This window comes from Podarcis gaigeae (genome assembly GCF_964106915.1).
Source record: "Podarcis gaigeae genome assembly, chromosome: 6".
NCBI lineage: Eukaryota > Metazoa > Chordata > Lepidosauria > Squamata > Lacertidae > Podarcis > Podarcis gaigeae.
Window position 1 is genome coordinate 63,219,296 of NC_139682.1, and position 20,362 is coordinate 63,239,657.

General features: G+C 39.1%; 2 protein-coding genes across 22 annotated transcripts in view; one reads left to right on the forward strand and one right to left on the reverse strand.

Moving 5' to 3' along the window:
- The window catches only part of LRRC7 (leucine rich repeat containing 7), a 184,103-nt gene extending 165,477 nt beyond the window's left edge, over nt 1-18,626 (forward strand). For 7 of the 12 annotated variants that reach the window (XR_014565299.1, XM_083742900.1, XM_083742907.1 and 4 more), the window contains 2 exons: nt 12,867-12,957; nt 17,397-18,626. Coding sequence is in view for 9 of the 12 variants with exons in the window: in XM_083742900.1 (XP_083599026.1) it covers nt 12,867-12,957; nt 17,397-17,479 (174 nt within the window). In the remaining 3 variants the exon portion in view is untranslated. Of the gene's footprint in view, nt 1-7,417; nt 7,476-7,568; nt 9,059-12,866 lie in introns of those variants that run through there. The other 5 variants (XM_083742905.1, XM_083742909.1, XM_083742911.1 and 2 more) reach the window with 5 other exon arrangements.
- LRRC40 (leucine rich repeat containing 40) overlaps nt 1-20,362 on the reverse strand; it is a 49,048-nt gene that overhangs the window by 8,401 nt on the left and 20,285 nt on the right. For 3 of the 10 annotated variants that reach the window (XR_014565329.1, XM_083743076.1, XM_083743077.1), the window contains one exon: nt 11,925-12,107. Coding sequence is in view for 5 of the 10 variants with exons in the window: in XM_083743076.1 (XP_083599202.1) it covers nt 12,083-12,107 (25 nt within the window). In the remaining 5 variants the exon portion in view is untranslated. Of the gene's footprint in view, nt 1-555; nt 1,647-2,602; nt 2,881-4,635; nt 7,018-8,492; nt 8,554-11,924; nt 12,108-15,166; nt 16,794-19,037; nt 20,309-20,362 lie in introns of those variants that run through there. The other 7 variants (XM_083743073.1, XM_083743078.1, XR_014565328.1 and 4 more) reach the window with 6 other exon arrangements.

The following is a 20,362-nucleotide window of genomic DNA, read 5'->3' on the forward strand; positions in this document are numbered from 1 at the left end:
GACCCAGTTGTGGACTGGATTCTGCAAGTTGGAGAATGACCCCTTTTTTTTACTTGATTTCCATGAAACAATGTAAAGTTTGCCCAGTCTGAAGTTTTCCTGAATATATATTGCTAATATACAGAACTTTGTGTTTTACTCCTTCATGTGTGTTTTTTTGCATTGGCTCCATTGAAACTGAAGCCAGCTGGGGAGATGCCCGTGTGCAACTGGTGTCAGAAACAGTGGTGAGATCAGGGCAACGATCCACATCATTCTCCCCCTCCTCCCTTAACTATGATTTTGTGGTAATAAAATTGAAAAGAACACAAAAGAGCCAAATATTTTTGAGGAAGGGATTTTGTTTGATTTTTAGGTTATAATGAAATGTAGTGCGACTAGATTGCAACCTCTGGGATTTTTGAATTATTTACAAAACGTTCATGCTAACACAGGGACACATCCAGTTTACTTTTCTTCATGCTCAAAACAAAACTGAAAATGTAGCTTAGACCATTGCTAATGACAAGGACGGTGCTGGGCAAGTTTCCCTTTTACAGTTATTTTTTTTATTTGTTTACACTTTTTCCATGCTTTTCACTATTCGTTGCTGTTCTTCAGTATTAAAATTAGAGCATGGAAGAGATACTGTTAAAGCATTTGTTCAAAACAGATCTTAGCAAAAATAATTTAGATACCTTGTGCTATGGTTTGCTCAGGCTTGACACTTCCTGTCTGAGTCAGTTGCTTCTGCAATAATGAAAGGCAAGCCTGCAGCCACCTTTTTTCAGTGGTCATATCCATATCAGAAGCACTCTTAAGCACCTCCTGCTTTCTGCTGATTTCTCCTGTGCAAGTCCCTCATCTGTATGCACTGCAGAACAGGACAGTTACAGAAGGATATTGGGCCTCGATATCTTTCCAATACCTAGGGCACAATGTTATGTCCACAACAGGGAAAGAGCCAGGGAGCATTCATTTGAATGTGCCTATTTTATTTATGGATCTTGCTGAGATAACAGTTATCATGGTGGTCACCTACTGAATCATAATTCACAATGGTTGCCTGACACCAGTTTTGCCATTGCAACACATTCCATTATAAAGGGCATATAAGAAGAATAGTGTCAATTAAATAATAATTATTTTAAAGGGTTTTTTGTTACAATGTTTGGTTTCGCAGCATGGTTTACAGTTAGGTGATCAATAAGTTTGCCTACCTATACGCAACTGTTTAACCATCAGCAGGACATGAAGCAGGGAGTTGTATGGGAGAGGGGAGTCCTTAACTTGATAATTTGCTAGGTCCCACAAGAGATAAGTTTTGTGAACTGGCCCACAGAATGGCATTCGAATCCATAAGTACAACAACTCACTTAAGTTTATATCAAATATATGATTATTGTGCAGCATTTGTTTCACTTTTCTAAATTGCTTGTCTCTTTGAGAATGGAACTTTTGTTAATGAAATAAGAAAAAACAAGCTCCTCTTGTGCTTGTTCCCCCACTCCCGTAGGTGCCTGTCATGCATCCTGCATTCATTCTCCTACTTTCTCACTTATTCATTTATCTGTACAGATATTGCACATCTCTTCTTCCTTCTCTCTTGTTCACTGTAGGCCCATCTCCTTTTCTCTATATATTAACAGAGCACATGCTCTTGGTTTCTATAGAGAAAAAGAAGGAAATCCACAAATGCTTAAAAAGAAAAAAAAACTTAACATCTGAATTTGCAAACAAAGGATATTTTCTACATTTGTTTCAGCTGTTATTTACTGTCAGCTTTATCGGATGATAGTATACTGTAACTAGTTTGATTACTGAAGTAACTTGTAGAGCATGTAATTTCCCTGGTGTTCTGTGAATCTGTGGATAACCTTAAGAGGGGAACAAGAATTTCCTGGCAGACCTGGATTGGAACTCTGGCCACTTCAAAACAACTTCAGAGCGGGGTGCAGTTTTCAGGGCAGAGAAGTTGCAGGAGAGAAGAGGTAGGTGATGTGAGTTTAGCAGCTTCCCCCTCCTTCCTCAGCAGCTTCCTCACTGCAGCCCCAGCCCCAGTGTATTTGGCAGTTTGAGGAAGAGAGGGAAGTGGAGGGCAGGAAAAGGGTTGAGCACTTGCACCTACTTGCCACTTCTCCCTTGCAAATCATACCCTCGTTTTTGTTTTCAGCTTTTAAGTAGCAACTGGCTGTCCAGACCTTTATCTGCTGTTGAACACCTAGTTTGTCCTAACAGGGTTATTTGAAGCTCCTGAATATAATTCACCTTCCCCATTACATTCCCTTTATATGATGGAAAAATGAGTCCCATGTTCCATTATGCTAATCACCATAGGAACTTCCTACAAGTATCATTGTGCAGAGAGCTGGCCCGCCTATGAGGCAGGGTAAGTTAGTCACTCGAGAAGAAGCCCTTATGGAGTTTGCCTGCTCCCCATCATGGGGGCAGCAGCAGGGCATTTTGCCTCAGGTGCCAAAATGCTTCAGGCTGCCCCTGGTGGTACAAGCTTGAAATAGGGCACAAGAGGTTGAGCAACCTACAGTGGCTCAAGTCTATGCGATTTGGTATGTTCTAAGATGCTGAGAGACTAGACACCTCTGAGGTAGTAGTTGGCTCCTACCTGGTGGGAATGAGGTTTGTAAGACATCTGGTGGAGCACAAAACAGAGGTGCAAAGTGTGCACTAGGCCCTGGAGGCTGCAGGGTTCACTGGTGCAGCACTTCAGTGTACAAGGATGAGTTTGATATTTGTGTTCTCGCCACAAAAACTTGCAACAATATACTCAAGTGGCACACAACCGCTTGAAGAGGATGTGTGAACTCCAGAGAAACTCCTTTGTCAGTTTAACAGAGCCTGTATGACGCTTAAGGAATTTGAGTTGCCACCTAGGATAGCAGTCTGAAAATAATTTTGCATAAAAATGTTAATCAAATTAGTTGTGACAACTTCAGGCTTTACTAAATCATATGGTAAGTCAGAAAGCTGAAGCAACACCATCTTATTGCCTTAGGTAATATATATTAAACAGATAATAATGATGGGAATAATTCAACTTACTGAATATTTCAGCATCAGCATATCTCTGAAACAGTATTTCATTTCAGCGTAAAAGTAATAAGTAAGGGAATTGCATACTTGGCATGAATTCTCATGATACTGTTTTTCAGTAGCCATTCACTTACTGTAAGTCCTAAATTTTATTGGAGTATTTTGCTCACTAGAAATCTCAACAAGAAAAAATATTCTGAGGTCATATGCAGTGTTTTAACCACTGTTAGAGAGCTAATGTTAAAGGCAAAACTATAAGTAACATGGAAGAAGAAGAAGAAGAAGAAGAAGAAGAAGAAGAAGAAGAAGAAGAAGAAGAAGAAATAGAATTGGATGGGAGCAAAAACATAAAGTATAGATGTATCTTTCTCATTTCAGGGCTAATTTCAGCTGGCAGAAGGGCTGCTGTAATTGGGAAAATGACATTGCAAGGAAATCTCACTGCCTACCCACCCACCAAAAATGCCCCAGCTGCCCACATTCTTCAAGAAGGGCAGAAACAAAAAGAAATGCATCAAATTTGAAATGTGACCTACTTTCCCACTGATACCTGGTCACCTTTGCTTTTTTTACATTGTGGTTTTATGTTGTGAAGCTGACCTAAGATCAAAAGGTATAGGGTGGTGTACAAATTTAATAAATACAATAAATAAAAAAATAATATGTCACTACAGCAAAAATCAGTGACTAAAATGTTATCCGAAAGTGCAGAAAAACAATTAAGCCAACTGCATTTACAGTACATGGCAATACTAACAAATTTAAGTTACTGAAACAGAAATGCAAATGACACAACTTATATTGTTTTTAAGTGTTGTGATTGGCAGACAATTAAACATAAAAAATTATTAATGATAATACACTTTAAAATAATAATTTTATTTATTAAATTTCTAAACCATCATTTATCCAAGAGCAAAAAGGTTTACAGTAGAAAAATACAAAAAGACATAACAAAACCCCACCACAGTTTTAAAGGCCTGCAAGTAGAATAATATTTTTGCTTGGCACCTAATGACGGTACCAGGCAATCCTCCCTGGGGAGAGCATTCCAGAAGTGGGGAGCCACTGCAGAAAAGGCCTGTTCATGCTGCCACCCTCTGGACCTCTCCTTTAGGAGACACACAAGGAAGGGCCTCTAATGAGGATTGCAGGGTCCAGGTCAGTTCACAGGGGGAAAGGCAATCCCATGAAAGGGATTGCAGCTTATGCCCCTCACGTTTGTGTAGTGAATACCGCAAACAAGAAAACACCAGGAAAGCACACGGTATGTCCAATACCGTCTAAATTTGTTTATCTGTTTTCAGGGTTTTTTGTTTTATTTATTAAAATCGATTATAGCTAGCATCCAAAATGATCAGCTGATGCATAAAAGGTAAAGGGACCCCTGACCATTAGGTCCAGTCGTTGCCGACTCTGGGGTTGCAGAGCTGGCTGAGGGAGCCAGCGTACAGCTTCCGGGTCATGTGGCCAGCATGACGAACCAGAGCAGCGCACCAGAGCAGCGCACGGAAATGATGTTCACCTTCCCACCGGAGTGGTATCTATTTATCTACTTGCCCTTTGACGTGCTTTTGAACTGCTAGGTTGGCAGGAGCAGGGACTGAGCAATGGGAGCTCACCCAGTCATGGGGATTCGAACCACAGACCTTCTGATCAGCAAGCCCTAGACTCTGTGGTTTAACCCACAGCGCCACCCACGACCCTAAGCTGATGCATAAACCCTGCAAAAATAAGTAGAATTTACAATAGAGCTGACCTCTTCTCACAGTTGTGCTAGAGTTCTATTAATTTCAGTGGTGAAATCTCCCAGTAGATTGTGTGCATAATCAAATCCACTCCATCATAATCCAGTGTAATTAGATTGAATGTTAACTTTTCCAAAATCCGAGGCAATAATTCAATCTTTTACTAAGTCAGAAAACACTGGTGATGTATATTGACTACATAGCAAATCAATGTAAAGTTGATGAATGTAGCTCATTCATGTTTCCCTTTATCTGGAGCTGCTTTATAGCAGTGCTTGCAATGTCAGATTTACTGAACTTTTCAGCAAAGGAATATGGAATTGAGTCAAAGTGGTCAATTTTTCTTAATTTCCTTATGGACATTGAGCTGCTTAATCTGGATAATTCATGACACAAGAAGTAACAGTTAACAAGGAGAAAGTCGCAAATAAAATTCCTTGTACTACTTAATGCAAACTTTGCATGTTCCAAAGTATCAGCAGTCCTTTTGCAGGACTATGCCTTCCTCATGAGGGGAAGAGGGATGGATAAACTGCAAAATGGCCACCAACATAAGCTCCCTTCTTCTACATCACATTGGCTGAATTTTCTGGTTTGTTACTTTAGACCTGGTTCTTGGGTTCATGTTTGAGGTGTCATCACAAGATTTTTACCTTGCAAGTTTCACATCCTGAGCATTAGACGTATGTTCCTTTGCCAGGAATACTTGGTAGCATTGCTGCTGAAATCCGTCAGTTGCAGAAAATACCTGACTGCCTCAGAAAGATCTGCTGAGGAATAGACTAAACCAGAGTATAGAAAGAAGAGGAGCATTTATCCACCCCTGTCCTATCTAGGGGATGACTGGGTCCCAGGAGTGCCTTGCTCATGATACTTTTGCCTCCGAGATCAGGTTGGCAGTCCGAGAACAAGGGTAGTTTCTTATCTAATTCATATGTGAGTACATTTCAAAAGCATATTTGCAGTGTGGAATAGATACAGTAAACACTTCCTCATGACTTTACCACACCAAGATGAACATAGGAATTGGATCTTCACTGTTTTGTACAGTACTATAGAGAGAGTGGAAAGGAAAGTCTTAAACTTTTATTGATATGAATCCTTGACCATTCTGCTTCAAAATCTCTTCCATGACTTCCCAATTTGTAATCCAAGTTTAGCTTGTAATAGTTAAAGCCAGCCAGACTTAAGTATTTATTTAAATCCCACTTTTCCTCCAACAAGCTCAAAGATGCATGCCTAGTTCTTTGTCTCCCCATTTTATCCTCACAACAATCCTGTGAATTAGGTCAGGCTGACAGTGATTTGCCCAAAGTCCCCAACACTCCAGCCACTACATCTCTACTTGGCTGAATATGGGAAATGCCTCAGTTGAAAAGCACTGTGTTTAAGGTGTCATGGAATGATAGTTAAGTTTGTAGTGATTAATCTTCAATAGCTCATTCCACAAGTCATAGCTGAATGCAAAATGATGAACATGTATTTGTAAACTTGTCCTTATTCCAGGAGCATAGTAAGCCATCAAGTCAAACAACTAATGGTCACCACTCAGCAAACCTTTTTGTGAAATAGCTCCTATTCCAATTTGTGAAATAGCACTTGGAAATCCCCCCAACAATCTTAATATTTATTATTGATTATTTAAAATCAATTTAAACAAGTTTTAATAATCATTACTATAATTGATGTCTTGTATATTTTTATCCAGTATGTAGCTTCCTAGAGACTCTAATATGTAAATATCATTACTAATAAGCAATATTGTTAGACATTCTATCACTTTTTGGTTTTCTAGGTAGATACAATAGTTGCAAATATATCATTGTTTGTGAAATCCTTGAGAAAGAATGGTTGGATTCAAAAAATACACTGGATTAGCAATGAAACCTCCTCTGTACTTGTTGAGTTCCACCTTCTACATCACTTCTGTTCTCTCTAATCCATTTTCCATGAGCTTGCTTGTTGTTCATCAACAACTATATTTATTTATTTATTTATTGTTTTGCATTAATGCTATTTCCAAGAAAGATCTTTTTCAAACTTCAGTCGTATTGAAGAGTAATATGAAAGCCAAACTAAACATCATGTGTCAGTTCCGGATGTGGGTTAAACCCTTGGCTGCCCCAGTTACATATAATGTGAGGTCATCTTACCTTTAGAGCAGGTTTTGCCACCTCGCCATCACTCCCCTCCGCTGTGTTTCACCTCAGCTGAGTTTCAGAGCTGGAAGTTAACTCAGCTGTGAGAGAAGTGCTTGAGTAAGTGGCTGGGGGAGGTACACAGCAGTCACAGCAAAAGTTCAGCTTCCCTTACCCACACACCAGTACAGCTCCAACTCTAACCTGCCATTTATATGACTGGGTTCAAGTTGGGATTTTACAAATGGGTCTGTCACCATCACATCTAGTGCTGAATAACCTTTTCCCCACGGGAACTCACCTCTGGCATGAAACCAACGCAGAATTATTAATGCTAAACTATCAAGCACATCCGTGTCATGTGAACTAAACTGTTACGTGTGTTCCTTAGCATATGGATTATGTCGTGAGTTTTCAGTATAAACTGCTGGCATTCAAGTACCAAGAAAGCAGGCAGTGGCAAAGTAGCCATACCACAGCCACAATACTTTCCTTTTTCAGATTTCAGAAGCTGGTTATTACCCTGACTACTGGCCAACCAACCTGGGGTGGTTTCATGGTAAGTCTCACAATGAGTATAAACTTGAAGTATTTTTTTTTGTAAACCAAAGTTAGCAAATGAGGTTCTGAAATATATTTGTTCTTATTGCAGATGGCACTGAGTACACATGAAGCACTGGATATCTCTTAAACCCAGTTTCAAAATCCAGGGTCTTGTTCCCTGAACAAAACAATGCCTCACTCAATCTGCTATAATGCATCATCAAACGTCTGAGTTAAGGAACTTGAGATATAAATATATATTGTTTGCCTGCCTCATGTATTGATATAGATCATCAGCAAAGAACTTTTTTTCATCACAAGACTACCTTCTGATTTTTTTTAATGACAAATATGTCAATAACTCCCATGATATAAAGTAATTGAAGCTGTTTCAAGTAAACCCATATCTCAAGGCCAAACCATAGGAAAATGGAACATGTATTCCCAACCCCAGAAGTCCAGCATGCAGTTCTTATGAAAGGCAACTACTCTTTAGGTTTATGTTGGAAAGGAATCATATATGATCTGTTGGTTCATTATCAGAGCTCTGTTTAAATTACCATCTTTCACTACAGTGGAAAAATAATACTTTTGACATCAAATACTGCTATCAACATCCACGGCATACATTGGTATCTGTAAGGAAACAACCTTGTGAGCTTAAAGTGTAATGGTGCCCCTTCAAGGTGGAACCACGTAGGCTAGGATGCACTGACTACACCTCACATTTGAAAGCTGAATGGGTCTATGTTTCACTGTAATTCTAATTTGGATTTCTATGCTTTCAATAGAATTATAATTTATGTGCCCTTTAATTCTGCCCTAAATAATCCATTTGATTTAGGATTCCTTTTTGTTTTTCTGCCCCCATTTGTGCCACTACCCTATAGCATGTGCTATTATACCAGTGAATCCTTAAGAACTCATGCTCGTATACTTTTCGTAGCCAGCTGCATCTAATTATCAGGTAAAGGTTGTAAAAGGAGGAGGGCTGAAAGCTTGCTTATAAGGTAAATCACTCCTGCCAACGTACCATGTGTCAGATGATCCACTCTGCATGTTTAGGAATCATGTTCTGATCTTTTGATGTACCCCTTGGATATAAAAAAAAACATGTTATTGGCCCTTTGCACTGCATCATGTTCAGGTAAATAGAACCAAAAATAATAATGGGTTCACTCATTTTCAGTCAGCAATCCATCTGAAATCCTCCCCCCGCCCCCTAAGACCAGTAGGATTACTCTGGAGGTAACTGGATGGAGAAATGTGCCCTGTTAAGAGTTTTTCAGTCCTTCAGTTGGAAGCCAAAATTAGGCCATCAGGATACGAGAAAGGGACATGCAGACAGATGTTTTGCACTTAAGGCCATTTACTGCAACATGACAGACTATCAGCCTTTACAGAAAACAAAGAAACCTAAAATCTAAATGGAGTCCAGCTTCAGGCTGGCTCTCAGAAAATATTCCTCTGAGGTTTTGCACACTAAATCCAAGGCTTTGTTGAATGTCTTTGATCTGTCTGGAATTTGTACTCTTTCTCTTAAATTATTTTCCTGCTATTTGTTAAAACATTTAAATTAATAAAAGAATTTTCTCTTTAGTGTGTGGGCTCTCTGTTCATTATATTTTTTTCTTATTCCTTGCCTGCCTGATTATGCTTATACTTTCAACACTGTGTTGCAACTTTTACAAGTTTCCCCCCACTACCACTCTGTACACACAGACCTAATTAAAGACCCTAAACTGATCATCTCCTTGGAAGCATGGAAGGATCTCACACACATCCTGTGCTTCACCATCTACAGGTGCTTCTCTGTTTGATTACATACGGGGGGCAGCTCTCTGCATAATGAAGGAAGTAAATGTGGAAGTCTGGACCTCCAGTTCTGTGTACATAACTCTGAATATGAATTACAGCGATCGTATCTGTTGGGAATCAAAAAGTGCCTTAGGGACACAAATCAGCTCATTGAGATTTTTTGAGTGGCTGCCCTTCCCATTACTGAGTTACTGTGGCTCAGTGCCTAGATTTTGGTTGGGGAAGAGCTAAACCGAAATTCTCACTGACTATCTTGGGTTTCTATCTGTGTTTTGGGGGGTTCGGTGCAGAAGGAGAAGCATGCATGCAGCAATGGGGTCTTTGGAGGAAAAGGTGGGATAAAGCATGTAGTATCATGAATACCTTTTAAAACAGTTCTATTTTAATTGCAGTTTGCCAAGGCAGATGATCTTGGACTCCTTTGGGAGGTGGGCTGGATAAAACTGAATAAATGTGGGTTGTGCTATTCAGTAACAGATTCAAATACACTAGATCGCAGCCACCGACACATTGTTATAAACTGTTCTTCCAGGACAGCATTTCTACATACATTCTGACATACATTTCTAGCTTTCCTTGTCAAAAATTTTGACTAAAGTATCTGTAAATGAATGAGCATTTTTACAATGCTGGTCACCAGACTTGAGATTAGAAGAAGGAATAGGGAAATGAATAAGACCCTCCTATGAAAATAGCGCAGGTGGCGCTGTGGGTTAAAGCCTCAGCGCCTAGGACTTGCCGATCGAAAGGTCGGCGGTTCGAATCCCTGTGGCGGGGTGCGCTCCCGCTGCTCGGTCCCAGCGCCTGCCAACCTAGCAGTTCGAAAGCACCTCCGGGTGCAAGTAGATAAATAGGGACCGCTTACCAGCGGGAAGGTAAACGGCGTTTCCGTGTGCAGCTCTGGCTCGCCAGATGCAGCTTTGTCACGCTGGCCACGTGACCCGGAAGTGTCTCCGGACAGCGCTGGCCCCTGGCCTCTTGAGTGAGATGGGCGCACAACCCCAGAGTCTGTCAAGACTGGCCCGTACGGGCAGGGGTACCTTTACCTTTACCTTTTATGAAAATAATACTGGTCCTGTTCAGATATGGTTTGACTATCATGTGGCTTGTTTCATTCCCGATCGTATGCTCTGATTTATTTCCTTATCTTCCTGGTTTGAGTAAACCAGTTTTCATCCAAGCCAGAATTGGAATTTACAGATTGTGAAGTAAATAATGGTGTGTGCAAACCAAGGAGGATGGAAATTTGAACATGAGAGGGAAAGCTCCATCAGCCAGACCATGATTTCGCCATTATCTCCCAACTCTGGTACTAAAGAAATGCCAAGGACCTTGGGGAAAGGACTGGCATTTGTGATGTCTCTTGGAAAACACTGGATTTGCTCTTACAAGCATATAAAATGAACTGAAATATCTGATAAGGGTTTGTTTGGTTACTTTTTACCAAAGTTGTTTAACTTCTGCAGATGATGGTTTGAACTATGGCACAGCATGCAGAATGCAATAAATATGCTTAATTCGTGCATACAATGGAAAGAAAATCAGTAACTGGTATATTATATTAATATGCAAGAAATAAACTTGTCAACAGTTTCAACTATTTTAGAATGTTAAGAATGAAAAATGAAGGTGGTAATAAAAAATCCTAAAATAAACATACAAATTCTGAATCTGTTACGATTTCATTTTGCTGAATCTAATATAGATATAATGAGTATGATGCACAATGAATGGCCATTCTGAAAGGAGAACTCAAAAAGATATTTCGGTGCCTGAATTCCTATTACTAGAAAGAAACCTAAATATATTCTGAAGCTCAGACATATTAATAAGTAGTGCAGACTGTGAGGGCACTTTAGTGGTACCTCCCCAAAGCATGTGACATCTCTCCCTAAAATTATGTTTTGCAGACGTCTTGGTCAGTTCTGACACCATTGTGTTAGCTTCTGTTTACTGCATATGAAATGCTAATCTGGATTAAGGAGACACAATGGGGGTGGGGAAACTGGTTATATGGCATATACTTGGGTCAAGATGTTGAAGTCAAGATCTCCAGGTTTCTTCTAACTCAGATTCTTTGAAAGCAATTATCATCCCAAGCCAAGCATCGGTTTTTCCTTAACAGAATCTTGAATTTCCACAAATGCTATACAGTGGTACCTCAGGTTAAGTACTTAATTCATTCCGGAGGTCCATACTTAACCTGAAACTGTTCTTAACCTGAAGCACCACTTTAGCTAATGGGGCCTCCTGCTGCTGCTGCGCTGCCGGAACCCGATTTCTGTTCTTATCCTGAAGCATAGTTCGTAACCTGAAGCACTATTTCTGGGTTAGCGGAGTCTGTAACCTGAAGTGTATGTAACACGAGGTACCACTGTATACCAAATCCTGTCACCTTCACAGAACATTTTGAAGTCTTAGCGGAAGTCTTATATAAACTGCATTGCATTCTCACTTTGATGAAATCTTCAGGGCATGAGACCTTGAAGAATGAAAAATATTTTATTTTGATGTGATGAACATAAGAGTTTTGCTAATCTGGACTGGCATTGTATTTGATGACTTGTAGAACAGCGCATATTACACATGTGTACAATTGTATCCATTAACAAGTAATCTTAACAGGGAATTTGGATCCCTGAGAAAGTTGGTTTTCATTTTCTAAGCTTTTATGTTACAGATAAAATCATGGAAATAGGCAAACCATGTTTGTTCTGAAATCCATGGCCGGTGTACCTGCTTGGCACTTCAAAACTACTTCTGCAGTATCTTACCCTTCTACTTCAATACTGGCACTTCTTTTTTTCATTCTCTGGTCCTGCTGCCTTTGCTTTGAAAAACAAACAAAGTCAATTATGAAATAAAGCAAAATGTGTTCATTTTACGTGGAGTACATGGGTATTCTCAGCGTTCAGCTTGGCATTTGTACAAGGGCAGTGCATGCTCAAACATGCCCAGCTTATAAATGATAGTTGTTGTCACTGAATAGTTGTTCTTTTCACAAACCCTGACCTAAACCTCACACAGCAGCAACAGTGTGCACTTAAGGATCTCTTTGGCTAACAGATCACCAGCGTCAGTGCCGATGTGGAAGCCAAGACTGACCAAATTCAAGCGCTCTGAACTCATGTTTGCAGCTCTCTTTACCACACTAATATACTATTAGGTAATGTGGATTAGTCCAACAAGGATAACACTCATCCACGTAGAGTTGTGGGTTGTAGTTATTTATTCTTATGAGACACTTGCATACACAGAAACCAGTGTGATCAGGATGGAAACCTGAGTAGCTTCTTTCTGAGAGCAAGTCTCCTTGCTGAATTGAAGCAGACCCCTGGAAACTGAAAATTATAAACAAACCCAAATAAATTGGTACAAGGTGGAAATAAACAAGAGAGCAATAGATGACCACACCAATATGGGGTTGCATAGACAGTTGGAAAACCAAAATTTGAATGGAGCTTTTACTGGGATAACATTTCAGCTGATTTTTATACACTTGTAGGATTTCAGTTGATTTTACAGCTGTATTTCCCATGTAGCCACAATGGATATCTAGTTATAATTTTTTCTCTTTTGTCTGTTACAGGCGAATGGACACAGTTTTGTACATATGGAACATGAAAAAGCTGTACTACTACTGAAGAGTTTCCAGAATACAGTAGACCTAGTTATTCAACGTGAGCTTACTGTCTAAATATTTTTTATAAATAGTAAAATATGTCTAGCCAGATCTAATGTTTAATTAAATAAAAATTTATATACATATATATATATAAATAAATGAATATATATATATATGGGGGGAAATTGCCAATTGCTGGACCAATGGCAAACATAGTGCCAAATGTATAATATATGTTAGTACTGATCATTGGGAGGGATATCTATATAAATGTAACTTCCATGGGATTACATATTAGTTCTCATTGTAAGCCTCTGTGCGTTGGTACCAGCTTTTTTTCAAGATGATTTTTAATTATTTCTAGATGTCATGTAATTTCAGAACACAGAAGCACACACAAGCTCCGTCTATCAAAAAACAGGCTGCATGCACAACACACCTTTAAAAGACATGACACCCCCCTATCCCAATAGCCTTGTGAGGGATAAACTACAATTCCCAGAATACTCTGGGGGAAGCCATGCCCTTTTAAGGTGGTGTGTGTACCCAGTCACAGCCTCAAAGTTCTTCATGGCTTTAGAAAGAAAACTATTTAAAATTGTAATTCCCACAAAGCCTAAAGTCAAATATAATGGATTATTAAATAGTATTTTTATAGACACTTAAAATGAAAACTATATATAAATTAACCTGTAGTCCTATATCCACTTACCTGAGAATGAATTCCATTGCACTTAATGGGGCTTTCTTCTGAGGAGACATTTATAGAATTGCACTTTAAAACTTTTCGGCCTGATACAACTAAATATTTGCGCTAGCAGGAGACAGTGCAATGAGCTCTGCTAGTGCAACAGGGCTCCCCCCTATTTCTGGCCACCCAATCAGCTGGGGGGGAGGGAGAGGAGGAGATCTTTCTGCCTGGCAAGCAAAAATGCTTGCACTGACAGAACAAACGTAATGGTGAGACACTAAATTCCTCCCTTTGCCTTTTTAAATTTCATGGGTGGTGTTCAACTGATTTGCTCAGAGTAGTAATGTCTAAGCTAATCCTTTTCATTGATTTCAATGCATCTATTCTGAGTAAAACTTAACCGAATAGCACCCAATGCCTTACAGGATTAATTTAAGGTACTCCCTGAGCTGGGAGAGGGTGTCACACATGCAAAAGTGAGCTTCAGTGTGTATACTATTATTTGAAAAGCTCATCTCCTGCGCTTCATATGTATTTGCATCACTCAGGGTAGCTTGAAATAATACAACCATATAAACCAATACAACAAAGACAGGCGCAGCCGAAGATGATGATAAGATGCACCACACAGCAGGCATAAGATATACAGTGAGATATGATATAATGAGGTAATATAATGTGGGTATGACCACAGAGGTGGCTTTTTTGCCACTTTCCATCCAATATTCAATGTTCAACCTGGAACATGACATGGAAGGGAGCCTTTAAAGCAAATCTTAGGCAGCAGGCAACCTAGGAGGGGGAGAGATGGTCCCTCAGGTATCCTTTAGGGCAGGGATGAGGAACCTCTTTGGCCCTCAGATTCTCCCTAGGCCACACACTGCCCAACAAGAATGTGTCTCTGAGCTGTTCTAAGGCCTCTTGCTTGCCTGGAGAGAAAAAGGTGGGTAGGTGGGTGGGTGGGTGGGTGCCTGCCTGTGTAAACCTCTGCCTTTCGCATGGGTTTGCATGGCTGGAATGTAGTCTAGTGTACAAAAGTCTCACATCCTTTGTTCAGCCCACTTGTCCTCTGGCCCCACCCGCCACTAACATGTGGCCCCTGGAAGGTTACCCATGACGTAATGCAGCCCTCTGTTTGAAAAAGGTTCACCATGTTTGCTATTAGGGCTTCAAAGATAATTACCAGAACTTTGAATTGTGTCCAGAAATGAATTAGCAAGAAGGGGATTTGCTCTTTCTTACCACAATCATAGGGACGCAGGTGGTGCTGTGGTCTAAACCACTGAGCCTAGGGCTTGCTGATCGGAAGGTCGGCAGTTTGAATCCCCATGACGGGGTGAGCTCCCGTTGCTTGGTCCCAGCTCCTCCCCACCTAGAAATTTGAAAGCACATCAAAGTACCTAAGGATCAGGGGTACCTCTACCTTTACCACAATCATGCGACGTGGTTTAGGGTTATACAAAGAACAGTCACAGCTAATCTGAATATTTGTAACCTGCAATGCACTCCTTCCATGTCATTTCCCATGTTCCAAGCTCAGACCCTCCTATTGCAAAAATATGCTCAGCTCAAATTCTTAATGAACAACATGCTTTATTTGATGAAATATGTGTAGGAGTTAATCCACAAGATGACATTTAATGAAGGGGAACAGTGTGCAAATCACTTAATATTGCTTATCAATAGAAAAACCATTACTGTAGCTAATTAAAAGTGGTTTGGCCCTAATGTAATTCAGTTCTCTTAGCACTTTACACAAGCAATAACGTTTCTGACTATACATTATAATTAAACTATTTAAAATATTTATATGACACCTTCTCCTAGGTTCAAGACAGTTGGCAATGAAATATAAAACCATAAAATAACTCAGGATAGCCTTACGACTAAACAGAATGTGGTTTCAGCTCAACTGTTTTATCAAATCAGATAATGATGACAGGTTGCTTAATTAACAAGTGGGGATAAAGTTGATCTACCTGCCATGGAAGCCAGGGAATCATATGTTCTTGCTCTTTGTTTTGTAGCAAGAATGGAGAATAAGATGTTATTGCTTTTGCATGCTGTGGGCCTGTAGTGATCTTTGAATCCCAGATCAATGATCTAAAACTTCAAATGCTATGAAACTTACTAGTCCTCCTATCCAGAGGGGGGTCCTATGTTTTAAAATTCATTTGTTTTCATTTTTGATAATGATTTAAAAATACAGTGAAATCCAAAAATTGTCATTTATTCTACACTTCTTTAGAATTTGACTCTGCTGCATTGGTTGCCATGGCACCAGTTCTTTTATTTACCAACTCTCACATTCGAGCTACACTGTAAGTAAAATAAAGGGAAAGGCTGACATTCCTTCAAATCAGCACAACAGCTGTTCAGGTAAACATAATGTGTATGGAGCATCACTACATGGAGGCAGTGACACAAACCTGTTATGTATCTATGCAGGCAGGCAGGACATACACTTGTAAAGTATTTGTTTAAAAACGGTAGATGGCAAGTACTCTTAAGAATCGTGCTTTTCTCCCATGCCTCTTGCAGTATAGACATCTGCTCACATGCATTAATAAATTCAAAAGCTTCTTGGTTTGGAACCATTGTTCTTACCTATATGCAAATTTTAATTTATATATGAGCTATAACACATGACCACCAGATAACTCAAGCAACCACCATACTTAAGATTCAAAGTCATGTGTTCTGCTTATAGCCACATGCTGCAGCAATTGCAGAAACCCTATGACTACAAATATAGGTAGTCAAAATGTAACTTCTGCTATTACTGGGTTTGCCACTACACTAATCTTTCTTCCCTCATGGAACTCAAGTCAGCATACATCTTGTTTCCATGTGATCTCCCATCTAAGCATCACACGCTTTCTCAGTGATGATGCTTCCATTTTGGAACCAACACCACCCCTCCATGATACCTAAATCTTGTTACATTTTAGATATCTGGTAATTCACACAGGCACATAGCAAGATCTGATGCCAGTATTGTTATTTTTAGGTGGCTGGCTCTATGCCTCATTTTAGTAACTGTATTGTGAATTTGAAACTGTTTTGTTGTAACTCACCCAAAAATTGCTGTGCAGTGAGACTAGATGAAAAATGTTTCCCAAAAAAGGGCAGACCTCTTAGCTACATTGGCTGCATCAAGTCCCTCTGGATGGTGCCCTGTGTGACCGGTGCCGTTTTTTCTAGAAAAAGAGATACTGGAACTCACCGTGAATGCCTCCCTTCTTCTCTTATGATGGCAATGGCACCCACCTGAGAGGTGCTAGAGCTGAGTTCCAGTGAGTTCTGGTTGGGGAAAAAGCTCCGCTTGTGACCAATTTATAAATAAAAGATGGAACAGTTGTTAATTTAAAAACAAAAACCTATTATAAACCTTGTGCCTAGGATATCTGGAATGAAAGCTATGTTCCACAAAGGATAGTCTTCTTTATCCTACCACTCTCTGCTTCCCTTTCTTGCAGCAGCAGTGCCTACCCATTTACCAAACTAAAACCAGTAGTTTCAGCGTTGTACACAGCTAACTTGTGAGTGTACTGAATTCTGTGTCTGACTGCAATACATGCCTCTCTAAGAAATAATCAAGCAAATCACAGAAATATAAGCAAAATGCTAATCTGCTCACCTCCCTGCTAATGTTCAGAATGTATCATTGTCAACAGCAAGAGTGTTTAGTAACATTGATTCGAGTTTTCCATGTTTACAGTTTTCATGTACTTTTGGGGCAAAATTAAGATGGAACTCAAATAGTGACTTACACTTTCACAAAACATTTTTTCTTCCTTTAGGAATTGCTGTTGAATATTTTCAGTTCCATTTTTTCCTTTGCTCATGGTCTTCATTATTGCATTGTGTTCCAAGTATGAGATAATAATAAAATCTATTTCTAAACCAGTAATTTGGATTGGATTCACATGTAGTGACGGTGGGTTAATGAACAACAAGGGCAGTTTTTGCTATGCTCAACAACAATGGTAGTCATATTTGCGCAGCCCAATACTGACACCCAAAGGCAAAGCCTAGTTTTCCTCAGCACACACATTTTTAATAGCCAGATTTCTAACGCTCTATACAATAGCAGAATTTTAACTCAGACTTTTAGAATGAGTCGTCCTTACTAGTCTTTTTGAACTTTTCAGATGTGCATTAAGTCAAACACAAAACATGTATAATACACACCATTTTACTCCATCTAGAATTTTCATGCCCTCTTGTAAAAGCTTTTATTCTTAACATCAAGAAGCCACACCAGTTCAGCACAAGAGGCTGAATTTTTATAAACTGGGGCCTTTCCTGCCTCTTTGCTAGCTTAGGTGGCTTAACACTGGGCAAGACAAAAGACTTATTAAGTTACATTTTTCTACTTGTGAGTACTGTAATCAAGTCAAAAACAACTTACTTTATTACAAATTTTACCATTTTATAAAACACATGTTTAATTATAGAGATAGCTGTATTGTAATTAATATTTTGAGAAAATTGTGATTTTGAGCTTAAATTATATACAGAACTGTCATTTTTGTATGTGTTACAAAGATTGCTATATGAAGAACTGTACTTTTCAGTTTAATTACAATATCATTGTAAATATGGCTGAATGAAGAACCACTTACTACTCTATGAACATAGATTGTGAATGTATTTCAATGTCTTTGCAGTATACAGATTTACTGAACTTGGAAGCTGCTTCATTTTACGTGCAAAAAGGTACTTTAAAGCTATATTTTAAATCTATTGATTCAGTGAAATCAATTATCTTTCATTTGCACATGCAGGTGGTATCACTCCCATTTTAATTTGTGTATTGACACTAACTGGTAAGGTGCATATTGTGTCTAGAATGCATTTTGCAGATGCTTTCTGTACATAAAAAGAATACAGGGACTCAAACAATGCTGTGCAGCGTATAGCAGAGCCATTTTCGGCTTTGATGTACTCAACCTTTTTCAGTATTAAAAAAAGTGTTTTGAATAATATATTAAAAAGTCTATTGTATAAATAAAGGCACCTTATTGTAAGTACTTTGTGCGGGAGTCTTGCAATCACTTTTTTTTTTTTTTAAGACAACTATTTCACTTTTGCTCATTCATAGAAACAACACCAAGCTGTTTGCCAAGCTTCTTATTATTTTACTTCCTCAATCCAAGTGCATCAGAAGTACGGAACTAGAAATGCATTCACCAACATAAAAAGACGCTGTCAGCTTTTCAGGTAGTTCTCATTACCTAGGGGTTTGGACTTGCAGAGAATGGTTTAGTACAATGGTTGCTAGTACTGGATTGCTGTCAGGTTAATCACCCCTGCACTAGTCTCTCGTTGGGTGCAGACTATGGCTTTCATAATTGTACCCAAAGTTTGGGGGAAAGGAAAGTATCTTATGGGCAATAGTGTATATATGCTTCTAATTATACATAACTCAACACAGGGGCTACTATAATAATCATAATAATTTATTATTTAGACCCTGCCCATCTGGCTGGGTTTCCCCAGCCACTCTGGGCGGTTCCCAACAGATTATTAAAAACACAAAAGCAAGACCAGGACAACACATTTAAGGGTGTAGGCATGGCTGTCTCAAATTAAGAACAGATCAGGGAAATTCACATCAATAACCCTCTTCCAAAAAGATTCCAGTTTCTACAAGTCTTAAAAATTTAATCTGAAAGTGGGGTTGCATGGTTAAACAGTTTTAGAGTTAAAAGAATTCCATATAATAGATTATACTCTGGTGCAGCTACATGCCTCCTCCTTTCCAACTCCCAGTTTCACAGTTTTTTTGCAAAGAAAGGAGAAAATTCATGTGTGTGGTGTTCACAGCTGACACAGGCCATGTGTCTTCATACTAAGCTATCCTTGTACAAGTAGGACATCTCCAAAAACAAGCAGCTCTTAATAGCTATAACATTTTAAAAAGGGAAATAAATGGAAACTGCTCATTTTGGCAAACTAGCATCTTGAATAATTGCAAGGCACACACACAACCAAGTATTAATTATAAAAAAACAGAAAAAAAATTCCAACATTTGTGATGTTCCACACAGCAGAGTTTTTCTAAACATTTCTGGAATTTGTAAACAGTTGCACTAAGTCATTTGGTTAAATTTACGAAACTGATCATTTGATATATAATTTGAGTTTTATTTTCAAATAATAATTTGATAAATGTGCCAAATCATTAGTGATCAAGTCAGCACCATAATTCTTCAGCAGGCAATCGCTTGGTGCAAATGCTTCCTATTATGCAAATCAAGATCTGCATTTATTTTTTTGGGGGGGCAGCCCCTTTTTGGTGACCTTAAAATTAGCTAAAAGAAAAGGAAATTTAAAACAGGACAAATAGAATGCTGCTGGACCAATAGAAACATCTATCAATAACCTACCCATACACCATACAAGTATGTACACAAGCATCGTTTGAACTGGAGGCATGCAAGGTAAGAGTCCTTTGTGAAATAGCTCTTAAAAAGTGACCCCAGCATATGCACTGAGCTTATGCTAAATGAAGCAAATAGTTGTCATGTATAAGGACTTCAATCTTCAAGCTTCAGAAGGTAAGATCTTGCACACATTTCAGTTCAAACCAAGCACAACAGATCAAGTAGGAATTCTGCTTCTTAGGTATTCAAGCACAGCAGCTGTCCCCTTGGCAAGAATAGCAGCTCGAGGAGTCCGGAAAGGATTGCCTTCCAGCAAAAGTGTCCTAACAGAAGGACCAAAAACCAGTTAAGACTACTATATGTGTGTGCACGCATGT